Below are 26,311 nucleotides of genomic sequence, written 5' to 3' on the forward strand. Positions count from 1 at the left end.
CCGCTCTGGCATCCTATACTGCTCTACATTTACTCTCACTCACTTAAAACTGTGCACATATATTTATATTATATTGTAGATATGTTTATACTGTTTAATTTGTACTGTATAAACAAATTACGCCAAAACAAATTCCTTGTATGTCCAAAAACTTACTTGGCAATAAAGCTTTTCTGATCCTGATATCTGCTTAATTGTGTTGATATCAGTAGCATCGTGCCTTCTGCTGTGTGATGCTTTTAGCTCCGTGAGGACATAACCGTACTGTGTTTTGCATAGTATTATTACATAAACAGTTTTGCATTTTTTTTTTGCCGTTTTTGTCTTGTTTTTGCATCGCTAGATAATTGTATCTCTGTTATCAAACTACAAAAATGGCCGAACGGGATGGAGTGGAACACTCTTTGACCTGGAAGGGGGTGTGAAGAGCTTCAAAAGCATTTAAAAAACCTTCACCAAAACGAGTTGCTCTCAGACGCATCTCAGAACAGGGGTAAAAGAGAGGCCTGAGGAGCTACAATAACAAGGAGTTAAGACCAAAGCATTGCAGTTCTACTTTAAAGAGGCCACAACTGACTGATTTGAATATAAAAAAGGACAAAAAAAGCATGATTTGTCCCCTTTAAGATTTTTATATTAGATTTGTAATATAGTTAGAAAAATTTATAGTTAAACATCTAAGGACAAATTAAATCAGTTCCAACAGGCTGCTTGTACCCTGCTTTGTTTTAGTAAACACATTTTGCTACTGAAAATAATGGTAATGAATATATGTTTCAACCGCAAAAGACGAACCTCGCCAAAATATGTACAGAACCCGATATTATAACATTGCTTCACTGAATGGTGAAAATAATGGTGAAATAATGATGATGAAACCATAAATAACCAAGATAGTGACCAAAGTTTCTCTGGGATACAACTGTATGAGAGGTGGTTTTTTTAAAGTACAAACAACTTCTATGATAAGTTAAAGAAAGACATCATGGTGTGTTCTCCATCCTAGAACATTCTGGGCTGAAACCAAAAACAAGGCAACATTTGGGCTTTACTGGCATTCCATGTGCTGAAATCCCATCACTTTCACTAAGGCTTGAAATTAAGAAGAAATCGGCTCATAGTCATTTTCTTCTGCCTGGACTCTAAAATGTTAAGAAAAATCTCACAGAGTTGCGAGAGAGAGCTATGTTTGGGTGACGCTACGCAAAAAAGCATTGCATTGTTTAGAACTTTGCACATATCTCTTTTATGGCGCTACAGGCGGCTGCTTCTTTGCTGGCCAGATGTAGAAGAAGCCAGAAAAACAACACAGCAGAAAGAGCACACATCTAGCAGCATCACGTGGAGGCATGCTGTGGGCTGGCTCGCCCTCTGAATGTTGCACCTGCTAATGACATCCTACACATTTGGAAGAAAATTCATTACAGGGGCAGTTATGCACTGCTTATATTAAGAAAAAATATATTCAGATGTATTCACATTTAGAGGTTGCAATGCATCATTTTCCTTCCACAATAATGCACTACTTTGTGTCAATTTATAATTCTAATAAAATACATTGAAGTTCTGAGCAGCAACGCGGTCAAATGTGGAAATTGTAATGGAGTATGGATACTATTGCATGCCACTATTTTATATTTTTTGCATAACATTTTACCGTTAAAGACCAACTGGAGTTATACACCTCTATCTAAATTTGCTCAGTAGGAATCATCATGATATATTTAAATGAAAGCAGTAAGTCAAGCTACCATAATATCCCTCTCTGATAAAAACTCACCTTAAGTTTATGATAATACTAAATTCATGATTACCTATCATGCAAATACCTTTTTCAGTTAAACATACTTTATTTTTGTCTCTAAAAATAAACCTGCAAAGGTATTTGCACGATAGCCTTGTTTCAAGTCTTGAATATTCTGCCCTAGATATAATGTGTTATGTGGACAGGAACAGGTAAAATAGGCATTCTACAGTTGTTTCGGTTTTAAAGAAGTGGCTGCCAAATGTCACTTAGCACCCTATTCTTTAAATGTGTTTAATCAAAACCCCTCCATTCCTAGCTGAAGCTGCATATACACACAGCAGGGCCTAAGTTTGAGATTGAAGTCATGAGACAACAATTAGATGTTCAAACATCATCACCAATGCCTCTCTGGTAGCCAGGCGCCACATCCATCTGGAAAAGGATGGCACTGCTGGCAGGCACTGACAGGGTAAGACTCACCCCAGGCCTATCGCAGAGGGGAGATTGATGTACTTCTCGACGGGGGAAGAACTGACATTCATTTTAATTAGGCAGGCAAAATAATGAGTCTGCGGCACGTAGCTTCCCTTTCCTCGTCTTCAACGTCTCTACTCGTGGAGAGAAAGGAAAAGGCAACTCCAGGGAGGAATGAACTCCAGAAAAGGCCACCAATCAGGCTGTATATATATCACTTGTCCTGATGACATTATTTTTCTCAGGATGTTTGATTAACATTTAATTAACATTTGTATGACATTTCATATTGGAACAAAAACAAATATTTAAGTGGTTTCTTTAAAAGTGAGCATCACACCAGTGGAGGCCCTCATGTAATATGTCATAAAATGAAGATAGCACCAATTACTATAACAACACCAAACATTGAGGAGTGGTTTTTGTGTGTTCTGGGTATAGTGTCATTGCGACAAAAACATTTTAATGAGCATTTGGTGAAAGCTTCAGTAGATTCATATTAATTTACCAAACACTGCTAAACCCTGCAGGCACACAAAAAACTACACATAGCCACTGAGGGGAAATCAGGGAGAAAACACACAACAATCTATACAACATGTACCGTCTGTGTGCCAATTAAAACCCAAACAAGAGTCTCTGTGGCACAAAGGAGAGGCTGTACACCGACACCTTTAATAAACCCTGCTGCTGCCAGCCATGTTCCTACGTTCTGCTCCACATACTGTTTCTCTTCCATCACCTTGCGGTGACATCTCAGATAGAGAAATAAAAAGACTATTAGGGCTGATTTCTGTTGTAGAGCTCAACTAAGAGAAGGCTTTTTCTCATTGTATATTCACTCAATATCAACACTAGTTTAAACACTGCAGATAGTTGAGTATCTATATATTTTTTAAATGTAGAGGAGTTTTTTACCTAACCTAAAACTTATTATTAGCATTGTTCTAATCCGCTACTGTACAGGCAAACAGGGTGGAACTGGGAATCCGACAACACAGCAGGCCTGTCAAAATTTGGATTTTCAGTGTGCTTGCAGCTAAAGCAATGCTTCACAGATGTGAAAAATAAATCACACAGTAGAAGTTGTGTTGAACAGACATGGGTCAACATTTCCACAGTTTAATAACCTTGGGTAAAATACCATACTCTCTTTGTTCTTGCATCACACATCAGTCTCTAATATGCATACCATTATCTAACGTCTTTTATTTGGAACAGGAAGGCAACAATTACCCTTGCTGCTGCTGAAACATAACATATTAAGAAAGAAGAGTCACTGAGATATATAAATCTGGACATGGCTACAAATCATAATTCCTAAGGTCTTGGGACTCCAGCAAACCACAGCGGGAGACATTATTTACAAATGAAGAAAACACTGAACATTGATGAACCTTCCCAAAAGTGGCTTGCCTACCAAAATTACTCCAATAGTGAATCAGCGACTCATCCAGGAGGTCACAAAAGAACTGAAAACAACATCTAAAGCACTGCAGTACTCACTATCCTCAGTTAAAACCACTGTTCATGATTCACCAATAAGAATCCATAGGAGAGTTCCAAGGCCAGAACCAGTGCTGACCAAAACAAACACAAAGATCCATCTCAACATATTGATGATCCCCAAGATATTTGGAAAAATATGAGGATTTTTTGGAGAGTGTCTGTCCCGTTAAATCTGGTGTAAAATAATCACAACATTTCAGAGAAAGATCATAACAACAGTCAACACGATGGTGGTAGTTTGAGGAACTGGGACTGCTTTGCTTCTTCCTACTCTGAAAACGCTGCAGTTGCTGTAGCCATGAATTCTGCTCTCTAACAAAAATCTTAAGGAGCATATCTGACCATTATCTTGTGACCTTAAGCCTAAGTTTAATTCCGTTTCAACTCAATTCAATTTATAGAGCATCAATTCACAACAAACAGATTAATATAAAGAACTATATAATCAGAACGATCTAATCATATAGATGTTCCAGTTCATTCCTTGTTATAATCCAGTCAAATTCAGTTTATTATACCCACACATGAAAAAACCTTTTATATCTAAGCAATCTGATTACATCAAGATATTGACTTTGCAGCAATTCCTCCATCTGAACTAACATGTGATGACAAGGGACACTTTTCTAGGTCAAAGAAAAAGTAAAGAGTTAAAGAAAGTTGTAGCTGAACAGATAAGGGAGTAACAGTACATAAAAATGATGGTGCGGAACATATCCTGCTTCAATCAAGACAAATAAATAAAAATGTATTTTTCTGTTTATTAGACAATAATTCATTTTCAATTTCTGAAATAAATTATATTTGATTATGTTCTAAAACGTAAAAGAGTGGAAAGTAGAACTGACTGAAGTGACCATAGATTTGGTCAGAGTTTTTTCAGTGAATAAAGTAGTATAAGCAGACATAGCCAATGCTTAGATAGATAGATTAGACAACAATATAACCACCTGGAAATGGTCAAAGTTGATGTTTAGAAATTTTCAAAGACTTCGCCAATAGCTAAGAATAAAATATGTTTAAATCACTTTGTGGTGGTTTTGATATTTAGTGGACCAAACCTCCTTCACAGTGATGTAAAAGACAAGTTTGACGTTGCGGGTTTGATTCCAGCTTCCTCCTGTTACATGTCCCTGGGCTTAACCTCAAGTTGCCTATCAATTTGTGTATGGTGTGTGAGTGTGATCCAGTGTTGGGAAAGTGACTGGGAAAGTGCTAAATAAATCAATTTAGCATTCATTGCCAGTCATCATAAATTGTTGATGGCAGTTGTTGCTGCTAATGTTGGCACAACCAGTAACTGAAGCCAACAGAATTATGTATTTTAAAGGTATTGTTCCATACATTTAATAGATTAGAGATAAATCAATACTCTGTAATACTCATCTAAAATTTACATAACAGAGATTGCATTTAAACATATCTTGGAAATGGTTTAATTATTATTAAAGAACTTATTGATAAAATGCCAGTGATTTTCCTGATTTTAGGTGTAACCTTTACTGTGTAAATCAAGTTACTAATAGATAAACTTACTCAGTCTGTTTATTGCTCTATGAATTACCTTGCTGTCAACATTTGATGAAATATGCTTTCTGCAGCCATGTCTCTCTCAAGACATAATTAAGGACGTGGGAAACTGAAAATGTCTGATAAGCTCCGTATCACCCTTGTTCATCTGCCTCAGCTGTTGGCCAAAAGCAAAACTACATCTTCGTCTTCATCTTTCTCTCTTACTGCTCTCTACCACTTATGAAGCAAAAGCAGGGAGTCCTTGAAATACAGATGAAAATGTTTCAAATTTATACCCACTGATACAGGACAGTATCATGATTGCTCTGGCAAGTTTCATAAAATTGACAAACATCTAAATAAAAATAGAAAATGTTGAAAAATAAATGGGTATCTTAGATTTAATTTCTGTCATTTTGTTTATAAAGAACATTTATGTTCCTTAAAAACTATCTATTTTAAAAATATAAGTTGTACACAGTCTAACCAGATGTCAAGGAGATATGTTTCTGTCAAAAACGTAACTGTAGTTTTCCAAACAAATATGTCCTTGAATAAACCCTGTAACCACGTATCTGTGGGAAGTTTTAATGTTGATCAAATGTTGTCTCAATGCACTTTACAAAAAGAGCATCCAATGTTTACACATAAATATATAGTCAATTAAATCCAAAAATACAAACAGATTCAACGTCAGTGTCATACATGTCAATTAGATCCTAGTTATTAAACAATGCAGACAAGTTCAGCTATTCAAATTGGGAAAAATTATTTCTATCTAAGGAAACCCAGCAGATTTAATCTAGTCACTGACTCCTCCTGATGTTTATCATTGAAGTCATCCTGTGATTTGTTTTAAAAAAAAGAGACAATGGATTTTTCAATTTAGGATTGTTTTGTGTTTTTTTTTTTTTTTGTGCTGCACTAAAGGCCTTTATCTTATGTTCTTTCGACAGTAGATAGACAGGAAAGAGGGCAAAGAGAGGGGGAGACATTCAGCAAAGGTTGCTGGGTGCGGGACTCAAACCCGGGACAGCCACATAGAGGACTATAGCCTCTGCAATTGGTTGCACACCTATCCCCTACACCACCAGGGTCGTGCTGTTTTGTGGTGTTCTACACAGCTGCAATAGAAAATCAGACAGGACCTCGGAAAGGCTGCCAAGTTGATATAGGTCTAGAAACAACTTGTCCTCACAACAAACTGAAACGAATGGCGAGATGGCCAAATAAGATAAAATAAGATTAGATCTCAATCGATAAAATTAGCAAGAGAGTTGTAAGAAGAAACAAATACAAATTAAAATACACATTAAAATAAATGTCACATGATAAATAAATAAATAAATATGATTAAAAAAAATATTACAATAATGCAAAATACACTATATAGATACAGTAAATGCAAGGAATAAACATAGTGATATAATCTGGAATACAGACTCTCTTGCCCCTTTGAGCCAACATCATGAATGCCACGCCAGTCAGACTTTTTCTCTTACAGACGATGCCGTTTTCTTTATAATACTGTAGAATGCTTTGTACAGAGCAGAGAAAGAGCCTGTCGCCAATTCAGTTCTGTCTCTGCATATATCCATATGAGAGCTCAGTAAAGGGCAAAACAGTGAGTTTGTTTAAAGGTCAAGCATTAATGGCTACACTTCCTCAGACGCACAGTAATCAACTGTGCCACTCACCAAGCTGAGTCGGGGTTAAAGGTTGCACAACATGAAAAAATGAGGCTTGCGACGCTTTCATTAGCCATTCTGTGTTGGCCCAGTAATACAAACTGAGAACCTATTTCAGTACATGACACATATCACAACTGTCAACATCCTTTTTCAGTGATTTGGGTTTGCTATCATGTAACAGCTTGGGAAGATTGCCAATAAATGTTCCAATGAGGTGACTCACATTTAACAGTGTCTCCAGGGTAAGAACAGTAGATAATAATATAATAATAATAATACATAATAATATAAAGCCTTAACTTTCCCTCTGTCCATCCATCTATTTGCTGTGTGTCTTTTTTTAAGCCTGTGAACCAAGAACAGTCACTCAGTCCTCATGTCAGCTACTTTCTCTACCCTCACGACAGATTGATTCCTGAAAAAAAGACAAAGTCACGCAGACCATCAGCCCCTTCATCCTCAATTTCCCCTGAACCAGCCCACCAATTAATGATGAGCTAGTGCTTGTCAGCAGAAGAAGACAGGCAACAATATGCCCCATCGTGCTGTATTAAGTTGTACAATAAGTGACTGGCTCAGTAGATGAACGGCGCCAAGCTCTTAGAGGCTGAAGAGACACAGCAAACAGCAAGCAGCAGGGATGAGATGTCTTAGATGAAGTTAAGGTGAGGAAAAAATGCCGACAGAACATAATTGTCTTTGCACAATTTGTCATGATGTAGAAGGTTTCTACCTAGACTTTTAAGTAAATAACTGAATGCATGAAGTGCTAAGAGGTATGAAGTTCTTTAAAGGACGTGAGAGTACACAGAAGGGGTGATGAGAAAACTCCATGCATCCTATGGTTCAATATCTTATGGTACCACCTTCAGGAAGAAAAACTTAAAGTAGTCATTTTCTGACTGACTTTATATAGCCTCTTACATAAATTATCTTGTTATACAGAAAGACACCCCCCTCTTTAGGCTGCAACGAACCTCTGATAATTTACCATGTGAGTTTTCAAAAATTAGGCCAACATCGCAGAATCAAATTAAGCATTAAGTTAAATACAAATTAAATACAACAATGCTGATGTACAGTTCTAGGCATAAAATGTGTTGTTCTATTTTCAAGTGTCACTGCTACTGAAGAAACTCTCCTTGACTGAAGTCCAGTGATCTGTTCTGTCTTGTTGCACTTGAGCACAAAGACTGGTGTCCTGCAGCTTTTGGATGTGTTGCAAGCCCAACACACCTGAATCAATTGATCTATCTTACCTCCTCATGCACTCAAGTTCTACATAGTCCTGCTAAAGACTCAACTGTGCGGTTCAGATGTATTGACGCATAGCCACATCTAAACATTGCAGGACTTTGAGGACTCAAATTTGACACCTGTGCGCTGCAGCGGTTCAGTCAGGCTGATGTCTGTATTTTGATTAGGCCAATGCAGCAACCTGATTCCTTTCATTCTCAGATATTCTGTAGAAGACTGACTAGTGTTGTTTTGATGGTCCTCTGAGTGAAATTTCAGAATGAACCTAAAATGCACCATCACCTTTACTGGTGAACTTAATGTGACCTTCTCCAAACTTTTATATTCACGTGTCCAACTGTTCAATGTTTCAGTACCTTTTGCACAAGTTGTTGTTCTCCAACAAGGAGCTTAACGGCAAAATTCACAACGGGTGTTTGATCCATGAATTGACCAATGCATTTCCTGGTTCTGTCAGAATTTCTAATCTAAATAGTCCTCCTCATCATGCTGCTCACATTTTGATATTATGAGACCAAGGCGACATCTAACAATTGATCAACAATACCTCACCAATGAGAAATTTCAAACACAATGTTTTTAGAAGGTAGTGGTCACTGAGCTTAGACTGTCACAATATCAGCAGGTTGCACAGAGATACAGAGAGACTGGAAGAGCCACAGAAAGGCATAGAAATGGACACCCTTTGGCCACATCCCACAACGATGACCACTTCATTGTGAACAGTGCCCTGCAGAACTGGATGATGAATGCTGCTCAACTCCAGGCCCATTTTAGGGAGGTGGGAGACACCCAAGTGTCATGTCAGACCATTAAAATCCGTTCACATTAACGTGGTCTGCGTGATAGACGACCAACAAGGGTACCTGACTACACCACCGGGTACAGGCATCATCATCTTGCATGGACCAGGGAGCATTTACGCTGGACGAGGGACCAGTCGACCTCATTGGTGTTCTTTGATTAAACTCGATTCATATTGAGCAGAAATGATGGCCGCTAACTTTGTTTAAGACGTCAAGGAGAGAGCTATGCATCATCCATTCTTGTCACCAGACGAACTTTTGGTGGTGGTGGTGTTACATTGTAGGCAGATGTGTCCATTCAATGCAGAACTGCCCTACATTTTGTGATTCTTTGTGAATAGAACAGCCCATACCATCTGAATAATACTAATCTAGTCATTGTGCCCCTGTATGAAAAATGCAGGCCTAATTTCATCCTAATGGACGACAATGCTCATGCTCATCGAGGTCGCATCATTAGGGAATGGCTGTTGGAGACTGTAATACCTCAAATGGAGTGGCCTGCACGTTCTCCAGACCTTAATCCCATAAACTTATGGGATCAGCTAAGTTGCAGTCTATAGCAGAGGTTACTAGAGTAGAGGGTTGGGAGGGAGTTGGCAAGTGGGGGGTCTCCAGATGATTTTCAGAATCATCATGATATGACCTATGAGAAGTATGGAGGGACAAAAGGGACAAAATTACATAAATATATAATGAAATAAATGTGAATGCCCCCTTAAATAAACAAGTGTATAATTGATGCTCAAGGGCACATAACATGTTATTGAGACACTGACATTTTTGTTGCGGTGTACTCACATATTATATTATATTATATTATATTATATTATATTCAAATTTGTTTTCAGTAACGGAAGTCTTGTGGACAACCACTAATTCAAACCCTCGAGTACTTTTTCAAGTTTCTTCCGATGCAGGCTGTAGACTGATGTGGAACAATGTGCCGCTGTTAACAGCGATGGACGGAGAGCGCAAACCATCAAGTCATAATCTCCTGCGCAGTACAAAAGAACCATTGATAAGGAAAGAATAGGAAAGAAAGTTAAACACAAAATCACAAAGTACAGCAACACTGGTAACGTAAAAGGCAGGAAGTGGACGGAGTGCATATGACTTCAAAGAAGTACATTATTTGAATTTCAAGAACCGCAGACACTCTCTGAGAGCAGCATATCAGGAATATTCCCTCTTAATTCTTTTCTCCCAAGTCACTTCGTTTAAATCGTTATCTTCAGCTCTCTGACTGCTGTTAGGAACATGAAATAAAAGTATGGCTAAAAGATTTTGAGAGAAAAAGAGCGACACTGAGAGACCCGACAGAAGGAGCAACCAAACTGTCAAGTCAATTCAAAAGTACCAAAGAAGAGAAATGATGACACCACAGGAGTTTCTTTCTTCATAACCTCAAGCAACGATGGCAATACAATTTTGTAAAAAGGAGGCCATCCTTGTTCTTTGCCTTACAGTGAGAAACTGGCTGGCTTTCAACACAGCACGGACGAGGCATCTAGACAGTCTTAGAGCACAGGGTGATTGCTTCTGTATTGCAGTGGTAATGTTTTGAGAGCAAGAAGGGATTTCAGCAAACTACTTTTCCTCTTTTTGCAGCCACCTTAGTTCCCTCAAAAAACATCAAAAGACATGAGTCTATTTAATCTAAGCAAAGAGCAAAAACAAGGCAGGCCGCATGTTCCTGCCAGGCCACCACAATCCTATAACAGAGGATGGTTATCAATGTTGCACCAAACAGTGGCATCTAGTGTCGTAGTTAAAAGTGAAAGCCAGAGCAGCATTGGAAATGTAAGTAAAAAATATTTATCAATCTATGTACAGAGCCAAACTAAACTATTAATGCACACATTTCTAAGTTAAGGCAAGTTTTTTTTTTTTATAGCAACACACATGCAAGGTAATTCAATGTGCTTTACAAAAAATTAAGAAACAAAGGTAAAGAAAAATACATTAAAAACATGAAATAAAAAGAATGACAATAAAATTTAGGCATTACATAAAGAGAAAGAAGTACTATTAAGCTAATTGTTTTTAAATTAACAGCTAAGACATAAAAAAGGAGGCAAGCATTTCTGCACATTTGAGGTATTTAGGAAGTTTGTTCCAGACCCAGAAGAATAGAAATAAAGTGCTGCCTTAACTTTTTTTTTTAGTTCTGGTCCTGGGAACGCTAAGTGAACAGGTCTCTGATAACCTCAGGGTTCTACTTGTTTCATACCTGACCAGCAGCTTTAAAGAATATTTAGATCCAAGACCCCTCAATGCCGTATACAATTTAACTTCTATTCTTTGACAAAGAGGGAGCCAGTGCATTGATCCATTTTCCTGGTGTTGGGAAGTACCAGATTGTTTTTTGACCTGTATGGACATCACTACAATAATCTGACCTATTGAAGATGTTTTGACAAGAAACCCTTTATACTGCCATTATACTTTTTTATAAACATTTATTTAACAAGGATAAAGTCCCATTGAAATTAAAAACCCCTTTCCCAAGGTAGTCCTGGCCAAGAGGCAGCAACAAATAAAACACAAAAAGTTACACAATAAAAAAAAAAAAAAAACTATGAAAAACATGTACATGTTTTTGAAGAAGCCTCGATAATTTTTAGTTTGGAGGTAAAACCACTCGAGATAAATTCAGTTAATTTCAAAGTTTCCTGTAGCAAGTTCCAAGAGAAGGGGGCAGGGTGAACAGAAGCCTTCTTACACAATTTAGTCCAGGCTAAAGGGACAGAAGGAGGCAGAAAATTGTTTGATCAAAGTATAAACGTCAATATTTCCCAGTGCAAATGCAGTACAGATATAGGCCCGCAGAAGTCCAAGTAATGCGCTGTATATAAAATTTAACTAATGGGCATTCTTTCGGGCAGGCCTACTCAGGCCATTCCACCCGTGAACATAAATCACAATGGTGTATTGACATTTTGCAGTTTGTAATGAACCTCAGTGAAGAGATGTAGACAGAGTCAAGCATACTAAGACATTGTGAAGAAGCAATCTTATAGAAAGGATCTCCATAATCCAACACACACATAAAAGTTGCAGCAACAAGCTGCTTTTCAGCAGAATATGAAAAACACAACTTGTTTCGAAAATAAAACCCAACTTTAATGTTAGGCTTTTAACAAGATTTTCCATACGGGGTTTGAAAGTAAGGAAGTCATCTATCAAAATGCCAAAAATACATCAATTTAGTTTTATCTATATATTAAGAACAAGTTTCAAATTTAATTTAAAAAAAACTTTGGATCAGCAAAGGCTTTCTGTAATGGTTCAATGGCCTGAATAGGAGTGGATCCATTGCAATTAATACACTGTATCTGTATAAAAAATGCAAATTTGCATCAAGCACATTCTGTCCCAATTCATTTATGTAAATTATGAATAGAAGAGGACCTACTATAGATCCTTGCGGCACCCACTTTTGAACTGCTACAGCTTTAGAACTCAAATTAGCATATTTAATACATTGTGTCCTATTTGTGAGATGGTTTGTGAACCAAGCAACAGTTTGTTTCAAAAAACCAGAGTCCTGGAGTCTGACTATCAAAATTTTGTCGTCTATAGTATCAAATGCTTTTGACAAATCTACAAAAAGAGCCACACAGTAGCTTCCTATATCCAAGAGCAACAATAATTTCATTAGCTAACATCAATGCAGATATTATGGTACTATGCCTATTTCTAAAGCCTGATGAGATGATAATATTGCGAGATAAAAACTACTTTACTTGGCCACTCACAAGAGATTCTAGAATTTTGCCAATGCAAAAAGATTAGATATTGGCCTATTATTGCTGGATCACCACCTTTTTATAATGGCAGTAGACTGATTCAGTGATGGAATACAGGCAATTGCTAAAATATAGGTTTGAGGGCATGACGACGGGATTCTTGCAGCATGCTCTCTGGTCTTAAACTTCCCTGAGTGTAGTGGAGTGCTGATTTCGAACCTTGCTTTTTGGGAACAAAAACAGTAGGCTCTTTTGCAAAACATTTCTATCATATAACCACAATGGCAAGCCACCTCTCAGCTCCCTTCTGGATAGGACGTTATCACACACAGCTGCGAGTTAACGAAATAAATTTGTTAAGGCAGAAAGGGCCGACAGGAGGCTTGGTGTGCCATCGACATCAGCATTATGCATAAAATCTGTGTCAGAAGTTATCACTATGCCATTCTTTCAAAAACAATAATGGCGGATAAACTTAGTGTAGCGATCCTATTTTTGGCCGTGCTTCAAATTTGAATGATGCGCAGTTGTGTGGTAGTGGCACAGAGGTAAATTGCGCGACCCATGTGCAGAGACTACAGTCCTCGATGCAGATGTGATGGGTTCGAGTCACAGCCGTTGGCCTTTGCTGCATGTGTTTCCCTCTCTCTCTCCTCCCCATTTCCTGTCAGTCAACGTACAAAATGAAGGCCACTAGTGGCACAAAATTAAAAAGAAAATCCAAAACATTTAATGACGGGGCGTACGTTTTTACTTCTCTCATCAGAAATTAATTCTGAGTCTTGTTAAGCTTGTTTGTGCAAACCATATACTGTATCATCACTATATTCTACCATCAAACTGCAAAGCTGGCTTGCCCCTTTAGAAGACTGCTGATGCAAGAATATGACTAACTTCCTTGGCAAGTCAGGGGTGTAACAGAAGCAGAATGATGTCTACACACCTTTCTGCATTGGTCCTATCACAACACACATGCGCCCCTTTACCACTGGTTCCATTTAGCCCAGCGAAAGAAAGAAAGAATTAAAGAAAGAAAGAAAGAAAGAAAGAGAGACAGACAGATAGATAGTAGGAGGTTGTAATATTCCCAAGTTAAGGGGAGCAGGTACATGTTAAATAAAAGTGATCTGAGTATGGAACCTTGAGGAAACCCACAAGTTATCTTTGTTCAATTTATACTTGACAAAAGACACAAAGTAGTCCTTACCTGACAAAACAGATATCAAACAATCAGAAAACGTGGGTAGAATTGGTCTGATAATATGCTAGTCTATCAAGCAGTGTACTAAATATAACATTGAGACCCAGACAACTGTAACTCACACATGAATTTATGAACAAACACAAAGAAGGTACATGGTTCCTTCTATTACTTTCCAACTTCTTTCCCATGGTCACCAAACAGAGAAACACATCAAGTCTCATGGATTACATTTCTTGTTTTATAAATTTAAAGATTATTTCATAGATATCAACAATAGCAAAAACCTTCATTTGCTCTGTTGCTGCTTTAAGGAAACAGCATAATGCAATGGGTCCATAAATCTATAAATAGGACCAAATCTCTGTTTTTTTACTTAGTTTAAAGCCTCAGTATTATTTGACTGATATCAGACTGTACAATAAGATGAACATCTAAGAGCTTTCTGAAATGTTGCAACATTTTCTATGTACTGAAATCAGCAAGTCAATAGCACGTGCCTAAAAAAGAAAAAAATGCTACTCATATGATGCTTTTATTTTCAACTTGTCATTTTCTGAACTTAGAACTACTCTAGTCGATGATGCATCTAGTCTTGCAAACGTTTAAAAAGTCTTAGGAAAGTTTTTGACAGCAATCCAGCATGATCATTCATGTTTGTTGATGTCAAATGGTCTAAAATCTTGTTGGCAGTGCACGGCTGACTTCCCTGAAGGCACACCTTAACTCAGTACCACTTCAACACTTCTGAAGTGTCGCATCTCTGACAGCTGAGACAGTGCATGCACAAGTATACAGCCTCATCATGCTCTTCTTGGTTGTCAAAGTCACAGAGGAGGCCGTAGCCATCAGTTGACATTATCATATGGGAGTCTTTCTGTGAGATGTAGTCGGCAGCTGTGTTTCTTTCTTTTAAGAGCACGTAAAAAAAAAAAATCATCATCAGTTACCAACCAGGGTCTGGAAAAACATGTGACAACTAACAGGCGGATGCATCAGCATGTACAAAAAACACCCACACAACATCCCTACAAATAGACAAAGATTACTTTCCACTTTCTTAATATCTCTCACCTCATCGAATATTCACAGTTTAATGGTAGAGAGGGTGAATGTGGTGGAGTAGAGAGTGGGTGAAGATCTGTTGTTGTTCTGAGATGATCTAGATAGCAACTGGTTTGTTCTAACAGGTTTATTTGGGTTTCTGAACTTTTTAAAAGTGAAAGAAATAAACTATTTTAAAAGCAATAATATTCATCATAAAATAGCTTGTATGACAATCTGATTTTTTTTTTCTACAAATGACAAATGCAACAGACGTGTCAGCATAAGGAGCCTAAAATGTTAGCGGTTTATGCTCATTTAACCATGGGGATCATGAACACCCACTGCAAAACTAATGAGCCTCATAAAGTCCACTGCTGGCAACACGAGAAGAGGGTATTTCACTTCCAGCAGCATGCAATCACAGATTTTGGACCCTGTGGCAACATAACTTGAGTTGGTTGAACTTTAGTGGCTTCCTGATTTTTGATCCAATACCAGCAGCAACTTTTGGTTTGGAGTAAAATCTTTCAACACTGATTGATTGACTGCCATCATTTTGGAGCACTTTAACTGAAGCAAATCACTGAATCTCAAACCCATCATTTCTGCTCAGCTAAATCAGAATCAGAATTCGATTTAAATTTAAATAAGAATAGACCACATCACTCCTTAAACAGTGTTATGTTTCTCACACTAGAGTAAACTAATTTGTCTATCTATGTCTCTTTTAACCTAATCATTTTCCATTGAGTGTCAACAGGTTCGTGGAATAATATATTAAATATTGTGAAACAGACAAAAAAAAACAATGCATATATATATATATACACAGACAACTGTCCATTAGTTTACCTGTCAACAGGTTGCCATGGTAAAAAGGGATAAATTATTACATTAGTGCAGATGTACCATGTTATCCAAGTGACATTGTGACTGCTTGTTTAGCTGCTGCTGTTAATTGCTGTTCTGTTGACCCCTGATTGTATACAGTACTGTACTCTGTAACATCTCTTGGCATTTGTAAAGTGTTGAGAGCTCACCCACACACATAATTACCACAGTGTTTTTGTGTATTTTGGAATACTAGATATGACAGAACTTCAGCTTAATACAGGTCCTTCTCAAAATATTAGCATATTGTGATAAAGTTAATTATTTTCCATAATGTAATGATGAAAATTTAACATTCATATATTTTAGATTCATTGCACACTAACTGAAATATTTCATGTCTTTTATTGTCTTAATACGGATGATTTTGGCATACAGCTCATGAAAACCCAAAATTCCTATCTCACAAAATTAGCATATCATTAAAAGGGTCTCTAAACGAGCTATGAACCTAATCATCTGAATCAACGAGTTAACTCTAAACACCTGCAAAAGATTCCTGAGGCCTTTAAAACTCCCAGCCTGGTTCATCACTCAAAACCCCAATCATGGGTAAGACTGCCGACCTGACTGCTGTCCAGAAGGCCACTATTGACACCCTCAAGCAAGAGGGTAAGACACAGAAAGAAATTTCTGAACGAATAGGCTGTTCCCAGAGTGCTGTATCAAGGCACCTCAGTGGGAAGTCTGTGGGAAGGAAAAAGTGTGGCAGAAAACGCTGCACAACGAGAAGAGGTGACCGGACCCTGAGGAAGATTGTGGAGAAGGGCCGATTCCAGACCTTGGGGGACCTGCGGAAGCAGTGGACTGAGTCTGGAGTAGAAACATCCAGAGCCACCGTGCACAGGCGTGTGCAGGAAATGGACTACAGGTGCCGCATTCCCCAGGTCAAGCCACTTTTGAACCAGAAACAGCGGCAGAAGCGCCTGACCTGGGCTACAGAGAAGCAGCACTGGACTGTTGCTCAGTGGTCCAAAGTACTTTTTTCGGATGAAAGCAAATTCTGCATGTCATTCGGAAATCAAGGTGCCAGAGTCTGGAGGAAGACTGGGGAGAAGGAAATGCCAAAATGCCAGAAGTCCAGTGTCCAGTACCCACAGTCAGTGATGGTCTGGGGTGCCGTGTCAGCTGCTGGTGTTGGTCCACTGTGTTTTATCAAGGGCAGGGTCAATGCAGCTAGCTATCAGGAGATTTTGGAGCACTTCATGCTTCCATCTGCTGAAAAGCTTTATGGAGATGAAGATTTCATTTTCAGCACGACCTGGCACCTGCTCACAGTGCCAAAACCCAAAACCACTGGTAAATGGTTTACTGACCATGGTATCACTGTGCTCAGTTGGCCTGCCAACTCTCCTGACCTGAACCCCATAGAGAATCTGTGGTATATTGTGAAGAGAACGTTGAGAGACTCAAGACCCAACACTCTGGATGAGCTAAAGGCCGCTATCGAAGCATCCTGGGCCTCCATAAGACCTCAGCAGTGCCACAGGCTGATTGCCTCCATGCCACGCCACATTGAAGCAGTCATTTCTGCCAAAGGATTCCCGACCAAGTATTGAGTGCATAACTGTACATGATTATTTGAAGGTTGACGTTTTTTGTATTAAAAACACTTTTCTTTTATTGGTCGGATAAAATATGCTAATTGTGTGAGATAGGAATTTTGGGTATTCATGAGCTGTATGCCACAATCATCCGTATTAAGACAATAAAAGACCTGAAATATTTCAGTTAGTGTGCAATGAATCTAAAATATATGAATGTTAAATTTTCATCATGACATTATGGAAAATAATGAACTTTATCACAATATGCTAATTTTTTTAGAAGTACCTGTATAATAGTGCAGATGAAGAAGATGTTTCTAAAATATCTGCCTCAACCCAAATAATATAATTAACAGTAATGCAGTCAAAATGACAAAACAAAAAAGCTCTGGGATCATTCTGTCTTAAAGCAGTTGCTCCTAATTTTTTACTTGAGTTCCTCAAATTTGGACAATTGAATGTGTCCAGATTGGAGGAAATTTAGGAAACCCTATTTTATGGTGAAGACTAACATGAAACTGCTAGATTTGTATCTATATATTTTTTTACCCACAGCATGCAATGTGATGTTTACTAACAATTTGCGTTATTTCTCTATAGCGTAAATAAGAGACGTTTCATTGCCTCCACCACCAGTTTCTGCTTTACTGTGGTAAACAAAACACAATCATGCATAACTTTTATTGATCACTATGAGGTAATCAACAGAAGCGCTGAAGTTCAAGCCCATTTTTTATGAAAGGCTGTCCTTAAAAATATATCACCCTCTAAGCGACTGCTCACATTTCTTTCCTTTTCCTCTCTTGTCAAGCCAGACTGTATTTTTGACAATGTGACGAAACACTGCCAACCTGAAAAACTTCCCTTAGTTTCTCTTTGCACAATATGGAGGTGTATGTCCCTCTTTCTAGCTCTAGCTTGAGCCTTTATTCAATGGGAGCCTTTATTCAATGGGAGCACAGTGCATCCTAATCAGTATGTGCAAGCAACTTGATCATAGAGCAGTCTTTGTTTATCATTTGTTTTTCTACATTTTGGAGAGCATGGCTGTTTGTTTCAGCTACGTGTTGAGATATTTTTGGTAACAGCCAGACTAGAGACAGGACTCTGCTTTACTGCTCCTTGTCCTAATCTATTTAAGTGTTTTTACACATTGTGGTTGTTGTTTGGATTGATCTTGATATATGATGTGAGCTGCAGTGCAAAAAGATAAATTAGGTTAACTGGAGTGCCACGGACCCAATGTGGATAAGATTCAGATATAGTATTTCACAGAAGCAAGGAGGGTTGCCTTCAAAATCGCTGACAACCAAGTCATACATGTGCACATTATGAAGAACCCTGAGCATCCTCTTCATGAGACCGTCATATAACAGAGTGTCTTCAGTCAGAGGCTTCATCAGATCTGCTGTAAGACAGACCGCTACAGGAGATCCTTCCTGCCCTCTTTGAAGAAACCTATTTGATATTAGCAACAACATTTAATTTCCCTGTGGGATAAATAAAGTATTTCTGAATAAAATTAAACTGAATGTCATGGATAAGCTTCGGCTGCTACCAGCAGACGGCTCTTACCAGAAAAAAGGTCTGTTATTTGGATTACCTAAAAGGAAGCGCATGGCATTTAATCTGTCGTTGCCCGATCAGTTGCACCTAAAATTATGTTAACTGCGTCTCTGGATTTTGGTATCTAGTTTAAAACTCTGCCATCTAAATTCATACTATAACACCTTAAAATGTTTGATTAAAAAAAATACCAGCATGTGGTCCCTTGCTGCATTTATAGCAGCTCAGAAGAAATTGGTAACTTGTAGACTATGACTAAAACATACACTGTAGGTACTCAGATTTAAATCTTTTTAAACTTATTTTTGCAAATTGGAAACTCAAACAGCAAGAAGAGACGAAAGGATAATACGACTCCTTTATGCATCCATTGTTGTGAAGATTTGTTTGAGTGTTTGCCTTTTTTTTGTCTTTCATTTTTATTTAAGTAAAGTTGTTTTATATAAAGAGGACTTCCTGGCTGGTGCCAGGATCTGGATTTAGGATTAACCCACTCCATAATACATGTGTGTGCTACATACCATAGTCTCACGGCCTATGGGAGCAGAGAAGACGTACTCTAGCTGAAAAACGATTGCCAAAGCCTGATTATTGGCCAGTTTGATCTCCAGGCTGCTGCGGAGGCCCAGCATCTGAGGACGTGGTGATGTTGCTGAGCTGCAGAGAAAGCAAAGAGATGTCGATGTATAATGTAGGCGTGACAAATGTGAACACAGTAATAAAGAAATTACAATGCTTTTCTAAAATGTGAAAGGTTTTAATATTTCTCCTCCTATATCTGTATTTTCTATTACAAGTGAAACAAAATCAATGCGCTGGAAGATTTACAATCCCTTACTAAATATTTCCTGGCAAGCACTTGCCTCCCGTGTGAGAAATGAAACGGCTTTCTATCTATTCGTCATTCACAGTTTGCATACACCAGAGGCGGGAGCATACTGTGGAGTGCTCGCGTGTTACGAGGTGGGGCCAAGTGCCTTTTCTTCCTTCACTTCACAGAGTCTCTGGAGTCAGTTTTCCCCCTCTCTTTCTCTAGTCTCTAAAATCACCCAGCATAGCACAAGCTAGACAGACAGTGTCAGCTATCATTGACAGCACCAGGGAGAATCAAACACCATAATTAGTGCCTACACTACAGTGGTATGTCAAAGAATATTTGTAACAGACATTATCCCCCCTTCATAAAATATGAAAAATGTGCAAAACATTTGTGATTGTGGTGATAATGATGCTTTTTGTGGTCATATAAGATGGGTAATCAGGCACAGATTGTGGGTGAGCATCTTGATGTGATTGTTGTACAGTTGCATGTTTGTGCATAACTCTATGTTATAGTAAGAGACTCATATAATCACACATAATCATCATTTCTTCAAGGGTCTGGTATGAAACAGATCAAAATAGCACATTTTTATTTGGATACCCACTTTCCATAATTTGTGCGCCATGTTTTGAGTTTCACAGCCTATTTTGGCATTCCAGCTTTCCTCACCTTTTAAATATAATTATTTCATCCTTCACGCAAATGCTTTGTGCATTACTATTTCATAAAACTGCATAAAATATCCCAGCCAATTACCCTGACAGGAACAGCTTAAATAAGACCGCTCACACTGACAGCAATGTGTGGAAAAATGTCAGAACACGCATTCAGTGCATGCAGTTGCATCTAGTAAGGTTGTCCAGTGACAGCATGTGGGCGAACAGTATTATGTTTTCAACCAATTAGGTGTTTTGGAGACAGTCCTGTCAGCACCATCACATTTCCTAACGCCATTCACAGTGGGTATCATTAAGATAGGGCACACTTCAAGCAGCGAAAGATAGTGAAATTAGGACGTCACATAAAAACTGGAAATAAACTGTTTTACCTTCTACCTGTCAACATTAAGTATGTAACTGCAGTCAGAAGAGATCCACATTACCTTAAACTGTGCTTTAAAGCGGGGCTTGTGTCACAACTCCTCTTATTTTGTAAATAAGCGTCATTTTGTAAAGAAATTGTCCCGGAAAAAAAAAACAGCAATAAATAATTTTGTGGGTTTTATCCATGATACACAATTGCTGGAGTGACACATGGCATGATACACCTGCAAAATATTTCTGAAATAAACATTCAAATTATTTTCAATTCAAATCAGTCCAGCTACTGATGCGCCCACACAGCTCATTAATTGGAACTGTAGGCTGCTGTTTGCGTTAGCTGGTCAGAGGTTTGTGCCGTCCCCAGAGCTGCAACAGTGGGTTCCTGCAGCTGGTGTATTCTGAAAAAAGTGAGCTGTAATGCAAAGCGTATCAGAGGAGATGTGCTGATTCTACACAGCTGGTAGAGATCCATCTGGGGGGCCTACAGTAAAAACATCAATTTCACATGTGCAAAACCACATGTGAGAACAGAAGATCACATATGAATGTGTGCAAAATCATGTGACAGCATGTGATTAAGCGCATGTGCATTTTCATGTTAAAATAACGTGAGATATGTATGAAACACATGGTTTCGGAAAACCTTAATAGTATGATGTGTGAAGCACATGTAAATCCCCACGTGAAACCTGTTTGATAACATTATTCCCATGTGAATTCCCATGTAAAACCCTGGGGTTTCATGTGAAACCCATGTTAAATGTAAATTGACTGAATCTGCACAGCACATTTTGGGGAAACCCTTCTACTTCTGAAAATGTTTCTACGTCATTCACATGTGGGAGTTATATTGTGTAAATCACGTCATGTTATATGTTCCACGTTTTCTCATTGTAGAACGTGATTAGACGCGTTACTGTTAAAATGTTCTCTCACGTGTGATTCACACATCAGTACACAAGTAAATACAGGTGTTAGTTGTGTACAATATACAGGGGTTGGACAACGAAACTGAAACACCAGTCATTTTAGTGTTGGAGGTTTAATGGCTAAATTGGATCAGCCTGGTAGCCAGTCTTCATTGATTGCACATTGCACCAGTAAGAGCAGAGTGTGAAGGTTCAATTAGCAGGGTAAGAGCACAGTTTTGCTCAAAATATTGAAATGCACACAACATTATGGGTGACATACCAGAGTTCAAAAGAGGACAAATTGTTGGTGCACGTCTTGCTGGCGCATCTGTGACCAAGACAACAAGTCTTTGTGATGTATCAAGAGCCACGGTATCCAGGGTAATGTCAGCATACCACCAAGAAGGACGAACCACATCCAACAGGATTAACTGTGGATGCAAGCGGAAGCTGTCTGAAAGGGATGTTCGGGTGCTAACCCGGATTGTATCCAAAAAACATAAAACCACGGCTGCCCAAATCACGGCAGAATTAAATGTGCACCTCAACTCTCCTGTTTCCACCAGAACTGTCCGTCGGGAGCTCCACAGGGTCAATATACACGGCCGGGCTGCTATAGCCAAACCTTTGGTCACTCATGCCAATGCCAAACGTCAGTTTCAAAGGTGCAAGGAGCGCAAATCTTGGGCTGTGGACAATGTGAAACATGTATTGTTCTCTGATCATTCCACCTTTACTGTTTTCCCCACAACCAAAGATTGGTTTGATGAACATGAAAGTGAAGTTGAACATCTCCCATGGCCTGCACAGTCACCAGATCTAAATATTATTGAGCTACTTTGGGGTGTTTTGGAGGAGCGAGTCAGGAAACGTTTTCCTCCACCAGTATCATGTAGTGACCTGGCCACTATCCTGCAAGAAGAATGGCTTAAAATCCCTCTGACCACTGTGAAGGACTTGTATATGTCATTCCCAAGACGAATTGACGCTGTATTGGCCGCAAAAGGAGGCCCTACACCATACTAATAAATTATTGTGGTCTAAAACCAGGTGTTTCAGTTTCATTGTCCAACCCCTGTATATTGTGTAGTAACATGTGAAACACATTCACTTGTGTTTAACATTTAGACATTTTTCCACATAGGAAACACATTTCCCACATTTTGATGTAATTATTTCTATCTGTGCTTTTAATGTAATCCTATATGGAACATGGGACCACACGTCTTCCCATGTGATTAAATGACTCCATATGTGGACATGTGGAAAAAACAACATGCAACATGTATTTTTTTTTTTTTTGTGGGTGGGTGGGTGGGGGTGGGGGTATTAAATCTGATTACTTAAAGGAAAACAAAAAAGGTCACTCCTAAAATATGTATCAGATTTCAGAGTGTATTGTGCTGGGTGACAGAGGTGAGATTTCCTTTCACTAAGCAGATTGATGACCTTACATCACAACACCCGCTTTGAAAAGGTTGACATTGACTTCTTGTTGTGGTCTCAATAAGACTCAAAGGCCACAGCATTTCTTCTGAGCTGCCACAAAAATTATCAACCAACATTGGCATGTGCAATAAAGTTGTTTCATGTAGGTGAAAGCCTGGATGATATGCTGTGGTATACTTTATATAAAAATCTATCAATTACAAAGCTGTTGTTAGATTCAGACACATAGGGCTTTCTCAATTAAAAATGTACTTAGTATTTAGTAATGAATTAAAATGTAAAGAAAATAACTTAAATCTGTGGACACATTGAAATCTTGCACGTGACAATGCAGCATACGAACTTTCCTATGTTTCCCTTTCATAACCAATTTGGTCAGGAAATTACCTGAATGAATCTCGTACTCATCATCTTCCGCTTTATCCGGGACCGGGTCGCGGGGGCAGCAGACTCAGCAAAGACGCCCAGACGTCCCTCTCCCCAGACACCTCCTCCAGCTCCTCCGGGTGGAGCCCAAGGCGTTCCCAGGCCACCTCCCGAGGAAGGCGTCCAGGAGGCATCCGGTATAGATGCCCGAGCCACCTCAACTGGCTCCTCTCGATGTGGAGGAGCAGCGGCTCTACTCCGAGCCCCTCCTGGATGGCTGAGCTCCTCACCCCATCTCTAAGGGAGTGAAAGCCACTCTACGGAGGAAGCTCATTTCCGCCGCTTGTATCCGGGATCTCGTTCTTTCAGTCATGACCCAAAGTTCATGGCCATAGGTGAGGGTAGGAACATAGACCGACCGGTAAATCGAGAGCTTCGCTTTTCGGCTCAGCTCTCTCTTCACCACAACGGACCGGCACAGCGCCCCCATTACTGTGGCAGCCGCACCGATCCGTCTGTCGATCTCCTGCTCCATTCTTCCCTGACTCGTGAACAAGACCCCGAGATACTTAAACTCCTCCACTTGAGGCAGGAACTCCCCTCCAACCTGAAGAGGACAAGCCACCCTTTTCCGGTCGAGAACCATGGCCTCGGACTTGGAGGAGCTGATCTTCATCCCAGCCGCTTCACACTCGGCTGCGAACCGCAACAGTGCATGCTGTAGGTCTTGGCTAGAGGGGGCCAGCAGGACCACGTCATCTGCAAAAAGAAGAGACGAAATCCTCTGGTCCCCAAACCAGACCCCCTCTGGCCCTTGACTGCGTCTAGAAATCCTGTCCATAAAAGTTATGAGCAGGACCGGTGACAAAGGGCAGCCCTGCCGGAGTCCAACATGCACCGGGAACAGGTCCGACTTAGTGCCGGCAATGCGAACCAACCTTCTGCTCCGCTTGTACAGAGATCGGATGGCCCCTAGTAAAGGGCTCCCGATTCCATACTCCTGGAGCACCCCCCACAGGGCATCACGAGGGACACAGTCGAATGCTTTCTCCGGGTCCACAAAACACATGTGGACCGGTTGGGCAAACTCCCATGAACCCTCGAGTACCCTGTAGAGGGTATAGAGCTGGTCCAGTGTTCCACGGCCGGGACAAAAACCACACTGCTCCTCCTGAAGCCGGGGTTTGACTATCGGCTGGACTCTCCTCTCCAATACCCTGGCATAGGCCTTACCAGGGAGGCTGAGGAGTGTGATCCCCCTGTAGTTGGAACACACCCTCCGGTCACCCTTCTTATGTAGGGGGACCGCCACCCCAGTCTGCCAATCCAAAGGCACTGTCCCCGTCCGCCACGAAATGTTGAAGAGGCGTGTCAGCCATGGCAGCCCCACAACATCCAAAGACTTGAGGTACACTCAGGGCGGATCTCATCCAACCCCGAAGCCCTGCTACCGCGGAGCTTTTTAACCACCTCGGTGACTTCAGCCTGGGTGATGAAAGAGTCCAACCCAGAGTCCCCAGGCTCTGTTTCCACCAGGGAATGTGTGATGGCAGGATTGAGGAGATCCTCGAACTATTCCTTCCACCGGCCGATAATGTCCCCAGTTGAGGTCAGCAGCTCCACACCCCCACCGTAAACAGTGTTGGCGAAGCACTGCTTCCCCCTCCTGAGGGGCCGTGGCACGATTGGCCCCACGGTACCCGTCAGCCGCCTAAGGAGTCCCACAAGCCAACCACAGCCGATAGGACTCCTTCTTCAGCTTGACAGCGTCCCTTACTGCCGTTGTCCACCACCGGGTTCGGGGATTGTCGCCGCGACAGGCACCGCAGACCTTACGGCCGCAGCTACGGGCAGCAGCATCGACAAAGATGCGGAGAACATGGTCCACTCGGACTCTATGTCTCCAACATCCCTCGGAATCTGGTCAAAGCTCTCCCGGAGGTGAGAGTTGAATACATCCCTGGCCGAGGGCTCCGCCAGGCATTCCCTGCAGACCCTCACTAGGAGTTTGGGCCTGCCAAGTCTGTCCGGCTTTCTCCTCCCCCAGCGGATCCAACTCACCACCAGGTGGTGATCAGTGGACAGCTCAGCCCCTCTCTTCACCCAAGTGTCCAAAACATGCGGCCGAAGGTCTGATGATGCGACAACAAAGTCGATCATCAACCTCCTGCCTAGGGTATCCTGGTGCCAAGTGCACTGATGGACACCCTTATGTTTGAACATGGTGTTCATTATGGACAATCCGTGACTAGCACAGAAGTCCAATAACAAAACACTGCTCGGATTCAGATCGGGGAGGCCATTCCTCCCGATCACGCCTCTCCAGGTGTCACTGTTGTTTCCCACGTGGGCGTTGAAGTCCCCCAGCAGAATAATGGAGTCCCCAGGAAGGGCACTATCCAGCAACCCCGACAGGGACGCCAAGAAGGCCCGGTACTCCGCACTACCACTCGGCCCGTTGGCTGAAATGATAGTCAGAGACCTCTCCCCAACCCGAAGGCGCAGGGATGCGACCCTCTCATCCACTGGGGTAAACCCCAACAAGAGACGGCTGAGCTGGGGGGCGACAAGCAAACCCACCCCAGCCCACCGCCTCTCCCCGCGGGCCACTCCAGAGTAGAAGAGAGTCCAGCCCCTCTCGAGGAGATGGGTTCCAGAGCCCACGCACAGCATGGAGGTGAGCCGACTATTTCTAGTCGATATCTCTCGACCTCCCGCA

At 40.5% G+C, this 26,311-nt stretch overlaps 1 protein-coding gene across 8 annotated transcripts in view; it reads right to left on the bottom strand.

The window, feature by feature from the left end:
- Positions 1-26,311, bottom strand: part of LOC124872321 (nephrocystin-4-like) — a 277,448-nt gene that overhangs the window by 163,198 nt on the left and 87,939 nt on the right. For all 8 annotated transcript variants that reach the window (XR_007039267.1, XM_047372196.1, XM_047372205.1 and 5 more), the window contains one exon: positions 19,522-19,657. Coding sequence is in view for 7 of the 8 variants with exons in the window: in XM_047372196.1 (XP_047228152.1) it covers positions 19,522-19,657 (136 nt within the window). In the remaining variant the exon portion in view is untranslated. The remainder of the gene's footprint in view (positions 1-19,521; positions 19,658-26,311) is intronic.

Source organism: Girardinichthys multiradiatus, chromosome 1 (assembly GCF_021462225.1).
Source record: "Girardinichthys multiradiatus isolate DD_20200921_A chromosome 1, DD_fGirMul_XY1, whole genome shotgun sequence".
NCBI classification, from domain to species: Eukaryota; Metazoa; Chordata; class Actinopteri; order Cyprinodontiformes; family Goodeidae; genus Girardinichthys; species Girardinichthys multiradiatus.